This window comes from Pinus tabuliformis, chromosome J (assembly GCF_031772625.1).
Source record: "Pinus tabuliformis cultivar Carrire ecotype Pingquan chromosome J, CPIR1, whole genome shotgun sequence".
Classification (NCBI taxonomy): domain Eukaryota; kingdom Viridiplantae; phylum Streptophyta; class Pinopsida; order Pinales; family Pinaceae; genus Pinus; species Pinus tabuliformis.
Window position 1 is genome coordinate 1632112306 of NC_142295.1, and position 15837 is coordinate 1632128142.

Below are 15837 nucleotides of genomic sequence, written 5' to 3' on the forward strand. Positions count from 1 at the left end.
CCACATTTTGGGTAATTAAAGGCTGAAGACATGTTTCTGTGCATTCGAGTACTTTGGAGAAAACTGAAGCCGAGAAACCAGGGACATCTCCTAATACTTCTGAACAGTTAAAAGATTCAGCATCCAAGGTAAACGTGGGGCATTAAACATCCATCTCAGCTATCTCAGCTAAACTCCAGATGTCAAAGAACGAAGAGAAGCCATCATGAATATAATATAGAGTTAGAGTCATAGTAGATTTAGAACTCTTAAAAACTACAGTCAACACTTTGTTGCATTTATTAGTTAGTTAAAAGTTGATAGGTGTCATTAGAGGTAGTGATCGAATTCCCCTCATGCTGGAGGAGGAATCTCGATCAATTAGAATAAGAATTCTATATATAGCTGAAACAGCAAGGTAATTGGGGTTGGAAAATTTTATAACAGAGGACTGTTTTGGCTTATGTAAAGACAGAGTTCAGTAATATAAGTTGGCTGTTTTTCTTCTCAGGATTCATGAAGGATTTCCATGTTCAGAATGTGTGATTTTATTCTTTCCTTAATGTCTTTTACAGTTGCATAGATGTATAATCACTCAGAATTCACTGATTGTGCTCTGACTTCCTGTATGCATTTATGAACTGTGGTTTTATATGAGTTGTGTTCTGAACATCTAAATGCTAAATGCCCTGACTTCTATGTAAAGGCAGTATCATTATTTACTGAAGTATGGTTGACTCCATAGGCCCAATGGAAATTAGTTTAATATTTGTCCAGCCTTCATATTTGTCAATGTTATTCCACAAGAGTTAGCCATCTTATTATTAGTCAAAATCAATAACCCTTTGAGAGAGCCCTCTCAGGCTAGGGAGGCTAAGCCTTAGTCTAAAGATTGGTTTGAAATAGTTACTTGAAGTCTTCTTGGTTTGCAGCCTTCCGGGGCTTGATTTTGAGATAACACTGGGAAAAAGAAATATCTTCATGCAAGAAGATATAGATAGCTATTGAACTATTGTTTGTTGTCCCTGTTATTTAGGTTATGTTGGCTTTTAATCTTTGATATTTTGCCTTTTAATCTGCTTTGTTGTTTGGTCTTCACGTTCGATGTTCTGTTTAGTTTGACCTTTTACTATAAATTTTACTCACTCTTTCATGCTTCTATGTTTTTAGTAAAAATTATTTTTACTAAAAGACACATGTAGAAGACAAAATGTTTCTTGGAGAGTAGTTTGTAAGAATCTTTTGCTGTGTTGATGAAAATGATTTCATCTCTATTTTAACAATTATTGTGTAAATTGTTTCCTTTTGATCTTCTGATGTATTAAACTTGATTTTCTTCTTTGTACACAAAACTCCTTCTCAGTGAAGCCTTTGAATAAATTTCTTGAGAACCCGGAGCAAACGGGTTTTGTGACTAGTATCAAAACTTGTTTGTCCAATCTCCTGGCCTTCTAATCACCTGCAAAATGAAACAATCATTAATAAAGTATAGGTCTGTGGGGAAGGAAATGAATGGCTTTATTGAACTGAGATGTCTGTGGACAGAGTCTGGAGCGTGTTCGGAAGGTAATCAGGGGTCAAATTCGGTTGCATATGCTCAGGGTGGCGCAGGAAGGCTTAGGCAGCTTTCTGTGAAAATGAGTGAAAAGAGTAAAAAATGGGTGTTTTTGGCCTTTTAATGGGTAACGGTAAAATTTGGCGTGGAATTCGATAAATGAACAGTGAGTGGTTTTGGTTTTTGGCGGGGAGGAAGCTTCAGGGGCCATCGCACTACTTTTGGCAGTGGGGCGGTATATCCCCGAGAGCACGCGAGTTCGCGTGGAGCTGCCACGTAGCCAAAAGGGGCCCGAGCAAAATCGTGAATCTCGTGTGCTCTTGGGTGGGTAAAGATCAGAGAGGGGATGAGCGCGATATGGATGCATGCCATCAGATCTAAGGGTGAGTGATCGGAGGGCTATCGTGCGATGAATATGGTGGGGTGTTAACCTTGACGTGGGGTCGAGTACAGAAGAGTAGTTTGATATAATCGAGGTGGGGTTAGGATATATATTAATATAGTTTAATATATGCGGGTTTTTATTATATGGATTTGGGATTAATATATATGCGGGAATTATTTTAATACGGGATACATGTATAAGGGGAATTAAATAATTAGAGTTAAATGTTAATATTAGTATATGAGCAGGATTTAACATATTGCGATTGTTTAATAAAATGTGGGACCTGGGAATAAATACATTAGGGATATAAGTTTTTTTTTTCCGAAGAAAAAAGCCGAACTTTTCTATTAATAAAAATAAAAAAGTTACAATCAGATGAATGAACATTCAGCAGAAAACTGCTTGAGGCAGAAAGATAAACAATCCTTCTCCATGATGTCATCAAACATGTCTTTTACAAAAACCCAAAAGTTCTTCTGAACTCGGCCTGAACAGCCATACCAAAAAGTATTTAAGACTGTCTAGAATGTCTGGGTCTCCTTGTTAAAAGGAAAACAACCCGCATAATAAAAACCAACAGTTTCTGTCGAGCTTCTTCATATTTAAAAAGAAGATGAGATAGTAAAAGAAAAAGCAAAACTATCATGTGCAGCCAGTAATCAAAAAATTATGTCCATTTGATCCTGGAGCACTTACAGCCATGAACAAAAAAACATTATGTGTAAGGGGCCAGATCCGTCTCACGGATCTGGTCCTGGACCTGCTCTGTTATCCTCCACGAACCCACAGCCTGTTGTAAACCTGCTTTAGAATACCTGTCTGCTTCATCATTTTTGTCCCTGTAAATATGTCCAATAGAGAAAACAGTAAATAAAGATTTTAGATTTTGAACTTCTTCTAACAGAGGCATCAACATATAATTCCGGCATCTAAACTTTCCATTGACCCAGTTTACAACATTTGAAGAGTCTCCAAAAATCTGAACTGTGAGGACCTGTCTATGAATGAGCCAGCATAGGAGAAGTTTTAAGGCTGATAGTTCGGCAAAATTATTTGTGCCCGTCCCGAGGCCCACTGAGGCTTTTAGCGAGTGCGAGGGGCTAAGATGAATAATAATTCCAGCACCAGTGGAGTTGTTTTGTGCTGCCCCGTCAAAGAAAGCCCAAGGAATGCCTTCTTTAATGAGGATTTCCTTCCGCTGGATCATGGATGGAGGGCCTTCCGGCTCAGGAATGCTAGCAAGGATGGCTGAGCTTTGGATTGCGATTACTTCCACCGGGGTTGCTTTTTCTTTAAAGATGCTACGATTCCGGGCAATCCAAATGCCCCAGCAAAGGATAGGAGGAAGGTTTCTCAGGTTCTTCTCGGGATAGTGGGACCACCAAAATTCCCAAGCTGAAGGGAGATCTTCCCCTTCCCATCTGGAGTTAATGTTCAAGAGTTTTTTTGTTTCATCCCAGACTTGTCTAGTAAAGGAGCATGCCACAAATAAGTGAGGAATGGATTCAGAAGCTGCAAAACATAAAGGGCATCTACTCGGCCCCTGCTTGAAGCGTGCTTGTAGGATTTCCCAAGAAGGGATCTTGTTTTTTAGCGCACACCAGAGAAAGATTCTGGCTTTTTTGGGGCATTTCAGTTTGAACAGAGGCTTTGCCCACCAAACAGGAGGATCCCATCCCTTTCTCTTCATCAGGAAATTATAGCCAGCCTTTGGGGAGTAGAGACCTGTCTCAGCATGAGCCCACACTAGGGAGTCTGGATTGTCCTTTATTCTGACATTTGACCGCTTGAGTTCCTGAATGAAAACCTGCCACTCGATTCTCCAAATGGGATCAATGCCCAATTCCTCTTCAGATTTCCATGCCTGTCCCCAAATGGAAGATAACTCCATGTTTGCTATCTGACTTAATCTATGGATTCCTTTTGTATCTAGATGAGCGAGAAGACCAGGGGATAATGCAAAAAGATCGTTGCACCCTACCCACGGATCCCTGCCAATCCGCAGATTTTCTCCATTCCCCACCTGCCAAGCAAGTCCTTGTTCTATTATATTGAAGGCCTCTGAAGTGGCCTTCCAGATAACCGAGAAATTTCTACCTTTTTTGTTTGGGCTCCGAATCCAGTCCTCAAGCGGAACTGGATCAATATACTTTCTTTTGACCACCCTAGTCCAAAGGTTCTCCACTTTTATAATTCGCCATCCTGATTTTGCTGCCAGAGATTGACTAAAGTCAACGAGATGCTTGATGCCCCATCCTCCCCATTCCTTTGGTCTAGCAATCTTATCCCAAGCTACCCAGGGAAGCACTGAGTCTTCTTTTGATCCCGACCACAGAAATCTGCTACATATCTGCTTGATTTTATGAAGAACTCCTTTGGGAATCCAGGTCAGAGCAGCCCAAAAGACCGGGATGGCCTGAAGAACAGAGTTTATCAGAGTCAGTCTGCCAGCCCTAGATAGCCATTTGAAACTCCAGTGGGTAATCCTTTGTTCAATTTTTGCCACCAGCCAATTCCAATCCTGCTTTCGGTATGAAGACGGTTTTAGCCAAAACCCCAGGTACTTGAAAGGCTGATCCATACTGCAAATTTCAAAGGGCAAGTATGATGTGATCAAGATCTCCTCTTGCCTGGTGAAAGCTTCCATGATAAAGTGAGACTTCCTGGGATTGATTTGAAGTCCTGTAGCTTTCAGAAATAGATCAAGAATGTCTTTAAGCTCTTTTAATTCATTTATATTCCCATTTGTAAACAATAATATATCATCAACAAATAGGAGATGAGTTATGAAAAGATTTACAGCAACTTCCAAACCTATAATCAAACCTGATCTCCTGGCTTTTGAAATCAATCTGCTGAGGCCTTCAGCAGCCAGAAGGAAAAGCAAAGGAGAAAGAGGACACCCTTGTCTCAAGCCTCGCTGACTTTTGAAAAATTGGGAGGCAGCCCCATTTATCAGAACAGCAAAACATACATTTGAAATGCATCCCATTATCCAATTTATAAACTCCACCTTAAAACCAAGGTGAGTCAATAAAAGTCTGAGGTACGACCAGCTAATCCTGTCGTAGGCTTTGGAGAGATCGATTTTTAGCACCGCCCCTTTTTTCTTTGCTTGTCTGATGCTGTGGATGGTTTCCTGGGCCACCCCAATGGCTTCATGAATTTGTCGACCGTCCAGGAATCCAAATTGCTCGTTGGAAATACATACAGAAAGAATAGGCTTCAGGCGGACCGCTATAATTTTTGCTATGATCTTGTAGATAGCGTTGCAGAGAGAGATAGGTCTGAAATCTTCAAAGGATTCCGGATCCTCTTTTTTTGGGATGAGGGCAATGAAAGTTGAATTAAATGGACCATAGATCTCTCCTTTCTTCCTTGACTCCTCCACAACATCTGTAAGCTCTTCACCAATAAGATCAAAGAAGTGAGTAAACAGCTCTATGGTCCAGCCATCCGGTCCCGGACTTTTGTCTTTTGGCATTGATTTTATGATACATTCTACTTCCTCCTTAGTCACTTCTCTGAAGAGATTTTCTGCTTCCTCCTCCTCCACAAAGCGAGGGAAAGCTTGGGCAGTCCTGATGATTTCAGCTATGGAGAGCCCCCCTGGGTCAGCAAAAAGAGATTGAAAGTGATTCTTACCCAAATTAGCAACAGCCTCAAAGGTGGAATGCTCCCTTCCGTCAGAGTCCTTTAATTTCCAAATAGTATTTGCGTTTTTCCGCCCCTTTGCATAATTATGGAAGAATTTTGTATTTTCATCCCCCGCTTTCAACCAAATAGCCCTACTTTTCAACCTCCACTCCTCTTCTTTGTCCAGTAGAATCTTAGCTCTGCTCTTCTCTAACACCAGAATTCTTTCTTTCGCCTCTTGAGAAATATAAGAATCAGCTTCAGGATCTTCTAAAGCACTTAGGGCCTCGTCAATTTTGACCAATTCCTCGTTTAATTTCCTCCTTCTGTCTGAAGCCCATTCAATGGTTGCTCTCTTCAGCCTTTTTAGATTCTCCATAAAGTGAGCTCCTTTGTTTTCCGGTGGGGTAGGGCCCGGATGCCTCCATGTATTCCTGAACAGCTGAAGAAAGGACTCCTCCTGAAGCCAGGTAGCATTGAACTTAAATGGAGAAGCCGGCTTGGGAGGGGTCTTTGTGAGCTCAAGGTAAATGGGAAAATGGTCTGAATTTCCCCCTTCACCCACCCATTGCCTGAAGAGAGGGATATAAGAAGCCAACGACTCATTTATGAGGAAGCGGTCCAATCTTTTAGCAATTCTCTCCTCTCCCGTTCTTCTGTTTCTCCAAGTCGGTTTAGCCTTTATGATATTAGCATCAATCAGATTATGAGTCTGAAGGGCTTTTAGGAAAAAATCCGACAGAGGATCTTCCCTTGCATAGGGCCCCCAAGCTTCAGCGATCCCCAATGAAAAATTTAAGTCTCCCCCTATAAGCAGCTTTTTGTTTTTTAACAGCTCTTTCGAGAGAAAGTCATTCCAAAAGGAGGCCCGGCCCTGACAGGGTCCATACACATTGATGAACAGAAAAGGCAAATCAAAATCAGGGGAAAGAATCTCCAAACCAAGAGCATGGGGCAGGCCCCAGGAATTTAAAACCTTAAATCTTCCTTCCTTAAAACCAATAGCAAGACCGCCAGAATGGCCAGAAGCATCCAGGGCTGTGAAAACCCAACCCGGAAATAGAGAGCAGAGGGAGGATTCAACTTCAGCGCTTTTGCCCAGAGTTTCCTGGAGAAAGACCATATCCGGGTTGTGGCGGGAGATTAAATCTTTCAGAGCTAGTTTTTTGGGTTTACTAGCTAAACCCCTACAGTTCCATGAAAGACAGATCATTTGATAACCGTCTCAGGGGGTTTTGCTGCTCTAAGCGCCCCAGGGATCGACATTTGTTTACCATCCGCTACATCATATTTTGCCTTAACTTGAGCTTTAGATAAAAGAGATTTCCGCCCTCTACCTTTTTTTAAGAGACTCTTAGACGACTCAGAACAGAGACCACCAACCGTTTCCGGGACAATCTGATGACATGCAGGTCTCTTACTGTGTGATCTGAGGTTATAGTGGCGGACAGGAGACGAACTACCCGAGATCTGACTCATCTTAGAGAGGTCCTCACAGTTCAAATTTAATGAAGGAATAGCTTCTGAGAGTGATTCAATGTTTTGTAAAGGATCATCTAAATTTGAGGCCATAGGAAGATCCGAAGAAAAGCCACCGATAAATGATTCGGAATTTAAAGAGAAATTAAGTGTAGAAGACTGCATACCGGTTTGAACGTCCACAGAAGGGCCGGCTGGAACGTCCAAGGGGATTTCCTTAAGAGACTGGTCATCATCATCACGAATCGGGATCACTTCCTCCCGCTGCATGTCCTCTTCCGCCTGGGGAGCTTGATTTGCTTTCTGGTGCTCTGCTTCTGTGTTGTTCTCCTCCACCGGCTCCTCGTTTTTTCTATTAGGGATATAAGTTAAAAGGGTATAGAGGAGGGTTTTTTTTTTAATGGGGCCTGATACACTATTAAAACTTAGGATAAGGGGTTTTAGTGGGTTTACAAGGGAAAAAGGAAATTAACAAGGGGGGATGATTTTTAAAGGGAAATGTATGAAACCAAGGGGTAAGGGTTAAATTAGTAAGTACGTAGTGGGGGTGAAATGAAATGAGGGGAATTTAATCAAATAAGCTTGTAAACATCCTTTTACTCTCATAACTACCCATGCACACTAAAATATATGGTTAAGCATGATAAGTGTGCTTATGTTTTAACAACCTTGTACTTCTGTAACCTTTCTTCTACCTATCCTTTACTTACCCTAACATTTTTTCTTCACTTTATTGGGTGCATTTAAGCTAGCAGACCCTTTCTTTCCCTTTTTTTGTCAAAAAAACTATCTAATTCTAACCTTATATCTTCCCATGGCTCAGATTAAGCTGTTGAGCACATTTTATTTCTCTACCTGACTATTGATCTACCAAGATTAAACAGTTTGGTTAGATCTTTATTCTCTAACTATAAACATAAAATTTAAAGCATGAACTAGTCAAGATTAAACTATTTTGACTATCATGGGTTGTGCATTTATTACAAGTTGCACACAACCATTATTTTGCACAGTAAATAAAAAAGTACTGGCATTTGGACTTGCACACTTTCATGATCTGTTTTTGTTTGGGGTTCATATTTTTTCACTTTTTTTATCTTTTGTTATTCTTTTTGTCCTTTGATATTTCTTTTACGACATACCCTCTTTACATTTTTTAATATTTTAAATATGGGAAAACATTTGCAAAAAGCAAAGGTATGTACAATAATACAAAACTTACATGGTCAATTCAAAATTATGAATCCTATCATTATAGGACCCTAACATCGGGCTTGAAAGTACATATTTGAAATTTGAATCTAGTGATTGTTTACCCGGTTTGATACTTCCATGGATTGTTCGTATACTAGCAACAACGAAAGTGTAAGCTTGAACACAAAATTTAACAATGTTCTTGCAGCGACCATGACTAATTCCAATGCCTAGGGTGTTGATACTAACAACTTGATCAATTTATTGAACAAAAATTCATCGGCTAGGTCTCCTGCTTGGAGGGGTACTTGCTTGCATGGTATTGGAGAAGAAGAACTCACCAAGAGCACCTGTGAGGATGTTGGGGATCGAAACAAGGGCAATGTGAATAATGGCAGAAGGCATAACATGGATTTGGTACCTACCAGTACCACGACTACGAAAGGAAATCAAGAGTAGAGAAATGCAGGGAGAGATTATTTCGCTCTCGTTCCCATTGATGGAGCCCCTGAATCAACATGTATGCATTAACGATTCATTTATTCCATTCAATTGTAGACTCCTTATATTATTTACTATTTAGATAAATCTATGGGATCTTCAAGGCAGAATGGTAATGGATTATTCTTTAGGATAGTCGAAAGTTACACCATTACCAATAATTTTTGTAGAAGAGAGGAGTTAAATGAGATATGACGAATGCATTCAGCCTAGATCGAGTCTTGATGTAAACACAGTTCTCGAAAGTTGCAAAGACAATCATGTTATTCATGGGATTCACTCATGATGTTTTGTGTCTCTGTGTACTTTTGGTGTTTGGGTAATTCAATTATTTAATTTATAGTTATTAATGCAGTTGTAGTTGTTCTTTGTTGAAATTACTTTGCAACAATTCCTTGTGATAGTGCTGGAAAATCTTTGTACTTTGCGGAAACTCCTCTTGCGACAACTCATTTATAGCTTATCACCATTAGGTTAATACTATCATAGTTAGGTTAAAGACATTGAAGCAGCAAGAACGGTTTGAGAGCCGATTGGGGTGTTATTCATTAGTTACCTGAAACTTATGAAGCTTATGTGAAGCATATTTGAAGGGAAGAAGAGGCAGAGATGAAGATGGAGGTATGCATAATTGATGACTACGTAAACCAACACATTGTTGTTTCATGTTTGTATCAGGGGATTGTAGTCTCATTTAAATTAGTGGCTTGATAAATATCTAGTTGGAACCTGTTGATATATATGCCTCCTATGTGTTGTAGCCTACAAAAACCATATGGGAGCTTCCTTGCATGTTGCATCTTGCAGAAAATTGAGGTAGAAACCTCATGTAGATTGGAGCCTACAAAAAATCAGATGTAATAAGGGAGTAGGAGCTTGCCTTTGCATCACAACAATAAAAAAATTGTGGTTTTCTCCCTTTATGTGTTTCCACTTATATTTCGTGTCAATATGTGTTGTTATTATGTGTTGATGTGATGTTTTGGTTTCCTTATTACTTGTTGTTCACATATTCAATCTACTAGTAATTATTTGTTAAGTCACTCATTTAATGTTTCAGTTAATGAGATTAAAGAAAATAATTTTAATGTCCATGAATGGACAAAAATGATTCACCCCCCTTCAGTTTAGTCAAGTTCTCATCAATTGGTATAAGATTTGGTTCCTTTAGTGTAAGCATAACAACTTGAAGGTAAATATGGTTGAGTCATGGAATATAAAAATGTACCCATTCTTAGTACATCAAACTTTCATGAGTGGATATATAAGGTTAAAATAGAACTGATAGGTTATGGATCTAGTGTATGGAAGCTTGTATGTAATGGTTACTTTAAATACTCTCCCTCTGTGCTAGAAAAATAGTGGAATGCTAAGGAAAAATGTGTTATGTATAATAATATTCATAATAAGGATCTTGATATAGTAATAGATTTAACTTATGCAAAAGGAAATATGGGATATATTACAACTCATGCATGAAGGAGATACTAGTATCAACAATATTGAAAAAGAGAAGGGTAAGAGGATGAAGAAAAATCCTTGTCAAAAGGAAGGTGTTCATTCAAATGATACCTTTGTATGCGTGAATGAACCTAGAAACAACTTAGTTGAAGAACAAGTTATGTTTGATTTAGACCTAACTGAAATAGAAAGACTGAGAAATGAAAACAAAGATTTGAATAAATTGGTGTAGATATGTGATGAAAGAGAGCATGAATACAATGAGGAAATCATTAGCCTAAAGACACAGTTTGAAGAAGCAAGAAGAATAAAAAAAGTAATGAGAAAACGACTAGAGGAGAAAGAAGAACAATGTGAAAGGTTAGAGGTTGATACTAATTCAGCTAGAAGTGAGTTAGAAGAAAATAATAGATTGCATAAACAACTAAAATAAGAGAATGCTTCCATGGAGAATTATGAAAAATAAGTTATTCAAGAACGGAAAATCTTTAAAACACGTGTAGAATAAGGGACAAGCAATGTGATTAAAAAGGAGACAAACAAAGGAAAGCAACAAAATCAAAATGAAAAGAATGAGTCGAAGAAAACTCTCTTTACAAAAAGGCCATTTTCTCCTAGAGATGAACTAAGAAAATTTATAATATCTCAAAGGCGATTCTTTGCTCCTATGAAAAATATCACATGTTTTTCTTGTCATGAACCCGGACATGTTGTAGCAGAATCTAAGAGAAAGCATATCAAAACTAATCAAAAGAAGATGCAACAAATAGGACAACTCCCTCAAGCAAGAAAACACAAAAGACAACCATCCACCAAGTACACAACATTTCTATGGTTACTATCATTTATGCAATGGATTTGGACACAAAGTTGTTGAATACAAAATGTACATAAATAAAAACATGTGCTCAAGAAGAAACACACCAAAACTTCCATTTATTGGCCACACAAGATGTTATGCGTGTAATATTCTTGGGCACAAATCCAAAGAATATAAGCTTCCATATACCCTAAACAAGTCTAAACAGAAGATGGAGGCCATTGCAAGCAGAAAAAACAAGCAGCCAAAAGGAAATGTAGACAATAGAAAGCAACCAACTAAAGTATGGAAGAGGAAGAAAAATGAGCAGTCTATGATTTAATGACTTAATGAAGTCATCATGGTCTCAGGGGGAGTTTCTCATGAAATCAAACCTTTTAAGTGTTGCAACAACAATAATGAAATGTAACAACAACAAAAGAAGAGTATAAATGTAAAAATGAAAGCAGTTATGTGGAAAGAGGAAGGTAGAAATGGCATAGGCCAAGGATGTAGCAATGGCCCAAAAGGAAGATATATAATAATAATAAATGCATTGGAACCACAAGCAATGCAACATTAAGTAATTGGCTCAAATTTGCAAAGACCATCAAAATAAATCAAAATGCAGTTAAAAAAAATATTTGAAAATAATATTTAGAGGCTTGAAGACACTTCTGTTGGAAATATTAATCCCAACCACTGCGTTAAACACCTTGACAGTAGCCATACTTGTTAGAAGTATTTTTGCAGGTTGCGTCTTTGTTTGAAGATGGAAGGACTAAAGCCAGAACAAAAGTACCGCACGAACCATTCTGCAGCACATCGCATAAGTTAAGGAACTTAATGAATTTTAGTAAATATAGGCAAGCATTTACTGCGCGACTATTGCTCATACTCCACAAACACCTAGGCGATTATTGTCTGCACTCAACAACAACAATGTATTAATCATTTTCTCTGCCATGTATTAATGTAAAATTGTATGTTGAAATAAATGTGGATATAAAATTCATTTTGTATATAGAGAAAAATAGAGCTAGATTCTGTGAGGTAGTGAAGAGAAAATCGTGGAGCAAATTTTGGTGGGCGCGTGAAAACAACAGTTATTGTGTTTTACTCTATTTTACTCTGCAACCCCTTGTGAAGTGTAAATCATTGTAAACCTTGTTTTTACTTGGTGAATGAGCCACAATCTCATATGAATGTATTTTTATGAATTAGAATTTAATCTTAAGTTTTATTGTGTTGCTCCAAGCTTTACTTTGTTTTACTCTGTGTTTTTGTCATAAGCGAATTCGTTTTACTCTGTGTTTTTGTCGTAAGTGAATTATGTGTTTTATTAAGCCTCTGTATAGTTGCGTGAAACAATTTTCCTCTGCCTATCCCCTCTGCCTCTCTGCGTAAATTGTATTTTTCTAACAGCTTCAAGGAAGAGTTGTAAAGTTAAAAGTGGCCAATTTGTGACTGCTTGATTACTTTCTACTCAAAATTATACCCTTTTGAGAAAGTTGAAATTTGTCAACAAGGATTACCCCTATCAAGAGATGGACTACTTTGAGTAAGAGGATTTTGTTGAAGTCCATGGAAAGTGGCCATAGGATTGTATGCAAACATAACAGGGAATAAAGCCAGGAAGCTTGGCATTGGAGCAACTTTCCAACAAAAGTCAAATTATGTCACATAGATATATAAGTTTTCACGTATAGCTAATTTTAATTTGTCTCATACAAAAAAAAATTATCTATCATGCTCGGCGTTATGAACTCTACAACATATCGTAGCAAAACAATCATGGAATATGTCACACTAAAATTGATCAGAGACTTCTTTTAGGATTATGATTTTTGGAACATATGGGATGATGTGCTTATTTATTTCAAGATAGAATGAATCATGTATGAATCATGAGAGTTTTGTTGCACTATACTTTGATGATATGACAACAATCCGGAGGTCAAAAATTTGAAAATTGATCTCATGTTGCGTGTTAAATATTTTCTCTGTCATGTAATTAATGTCAAATTTGTATGTTAAGATAAATATGCAAATAAAAGTCATTTGTAATGTTGGGCATGTTGGGCATGTTGGGAAAGTTAGAGATGGAGAGTCTGTGAGGTAGTGAGGAGAAAATCGTGGAGGAAATATTGGTGGGTGCGTGAAAACCATATTTACAGAAGTTTTCTCCGCAACCCAGTAATGCGTAAATCACAATAAGTTTGTTGTGTTTTTTCATAGCCTCCATTTATCACGTGAATATAATTTATTTATATTTTGACATATAATATAAAGTGTATATTGGTGGGCGCGTGAAGACCATTTTTATGGAGTTTTACAAAAGTTTACTCCGCAACCCAGTAATGCCTAAATCGCAGTAAGTTTGTTGTGTTTTTTCACTTGGATCTGCAGCCTCCATTTATCACGCGAATATAATTTCTTTATGTTTTGACATATAATATAAAGTGTGGTCAGTTGCGTTATGGTTTTAATATTACACAAGTAAATTTCCGCAACCTCTTTTATTTTACTATGTTTTGCCATGAGTGAACTCTGTGTTTTAATAAGTCCCTGTGTGGTTGCGATATCCTCGCCCAAACCAAATATTTACCTTTCCACAACTGAAGTTGACCTTGCTTACTTTTCCACAACTGATTTCTGAGTTCCTTTGCCCTCGTAAAAATTTTCTAACATGGTATCGGAGTGGGTTAAACTTTGTTAGTGTAAAAACAAGTGTTTTTTTACTAACAGTTAAAGAAATTGTTTTGAGGGCAGATTGGTTTTTCCTTTGGAGCGAATTTACCAGCAGGTAGAATTTTTTTTTTACACTCAGAAATGGAAACATCAAGCACAAGCTTGACTAATCCTCAGATAGCTCAATTTAATGGAAAAAATTATGATTATTGGGCTATCACAATGAAGACCATGTTTTCGTCTCAAGACATTTGGGATTTGGTGGAGAATGGTTTTCAAGAACCAATAGATGCAACAGCATACAATGCCCTGTCTCAAGCAGAAAGAGATTTGTTAAGGGACAACAAGAAGAAGGATTCAAAAGCCCTATTCTATATTTTTCAAGCAGTTCATAAAAGCATTTTTCCAAGGTTTGCAGCAACAACAAAGTCCAAACAAGCATGGGACACCCTCCAGACAGCCTACCAAGGCATGGCAAAAGTGAAGAAAATAAAGCTACAAATGCTGAGGAGAGATTTTGAAACACTTTGTATGAAAGAGTCTGAGAATGTGGACTCATTTTTTACACATGTAATTGGGTTGGTTACTCAAATCAGGTCTCATGGTGAGACACTTGAAGAAAGGAGAATAGTTGAGAAAGTTTTGAAAAGTTTTCTAGCAAGGTTTCATGCCATAGTTGTGGCCATAGAAGAGACAAAGGATCTCTCACAGTTCTCAGTGGATGAGCTTCATGCATCACTGGTTTCTCATGAACATAGACTGAATAGAGCAACAAGCTCCTCACTGGAGCATGCCTTCAAGAAACAACTTTCCTTTGGTCAAGGTCGAGGCAGAGGAAGATCATATGCTAGAGGAAGAGGAAGAAGCCCACACAGAGGTGAAAGAAGCAACCTTTCAAGTTCAAGTGGAAGGGGTGGCAATCAAAATCCAAGTCAAGGCCCAAGCCAAAATCAAGCACAAGGTTAGAGGTATGATAAATCTCAAGTTCAATGCCATTACTGTAAGAATTATGGTCATTATGCAAATGAATGTAGAAAGAAGCAATATGAAATTAGTAACAAACCAAGTGTAAATTTCACAAAATAAAATCAAAACCATGATAGCATGTTTTTAGTTTGTAATGTAGCACAAGAAAAATAGAGTGATATATGGTATCTAGATTCAGAGTGTAGCAACCACATGTCAAGGAACATAGAAATGTTTTTCAATCTAGATGAAAGTGTGAAATATGAAGTGACATTAGGGACTGATAGCAAAGTATTTGTCATGGGCAAAGGAAGAGTTAATATCCTAACAAAGAAGGGGGAGAAGAAGTACATCGCAGATGTTTACTTTGTCCCTAGTCTCAAGCATAACCTCATAAGAATTGGACAACTCATGCAAAAGCGCTATAATGTCTTTTTCAAGAATGATCTGTGCACAATTTTGGATAGGCCTCCAAGCAGACAGCTGATTGAAAAGGTTCAGATGACAAACAATAGAACGTTTCTTCTAAAGATAAGATCAAATTTGAAGGAAGAAGGTGCACAAGCACAACTATCAATTAACTCACAAGAGGATGGAAGAAATGAGGTAGTTGTCACACAAGTGAACTATCAAGCAGAGGCCAAAGATGAAAACTAGTTATGGAATTTGAGATTTGGACATCTCAACTTTGGAGGTTTGAATTTGCTGCATAGGAAAGGCATGGTGAAGGGGTTTCCACTCATAGAAAAACTAGACAACCTATGTGAAGAATGCATCTTGGGAAAGCAACATAGAGAGACATTTCCAGCAGGAAAGTCGGTAAGGGCAAAGGCACCTTTGGAGATTGTCCACTCCGATTTATGTGGACCAATGCAGACACCATCAATTGGTGGCAGCCACTATGTATTGACATTCATAGATGACTACACAAGGAAGACATGGATCTATCTCCTAAAATAGAAAAGTGAAGTGTTTGAGCGCTTTCGCCAGTACAAAGCTCTTGTTGAGAAGCAAAGTGGACATTACATCAAAGTCCTCAGGATTGACAGAGGTGGTGAATATATCTCAAATTATTTCCTTCGATTTTGCAGGGAGCATGGAATTCACAAGCAATTTACAACAATGTATACACCTCAGCGAAATGGTGTAGTGGAAAGGAAGAATAGGACCATTATGGAGATGGCGAGG

General features: G+C 38.1%; 1 protein-coding gene across 1 annotated transcript in view; it reads right to left on the reverse strand.

Moving 5' to 3' along the window:
* Positions 1–2637: 2637 nt before the first annotated feature.
* Positions 2638–15837, reverse strand: part of LOC149233750 (uncharacterized) — a 43333-nt gene continuing 30133 nt past the window's right edge. Inside the window, exons 4-5 of the mRNA XM_089382284.1 lie at positions 6942–7389; positions 2638–6666 (exon numbers count right to left, since the gene is read on the reverse strand). Of these exons, the coding sequence (XP_089238410.1) occupies positions 2638–6666; positions 6942–7389 (4477 nt within the window). The remainder of the gene's footprint in view (positions 6667–6941; positions 7390–15837) is intronic.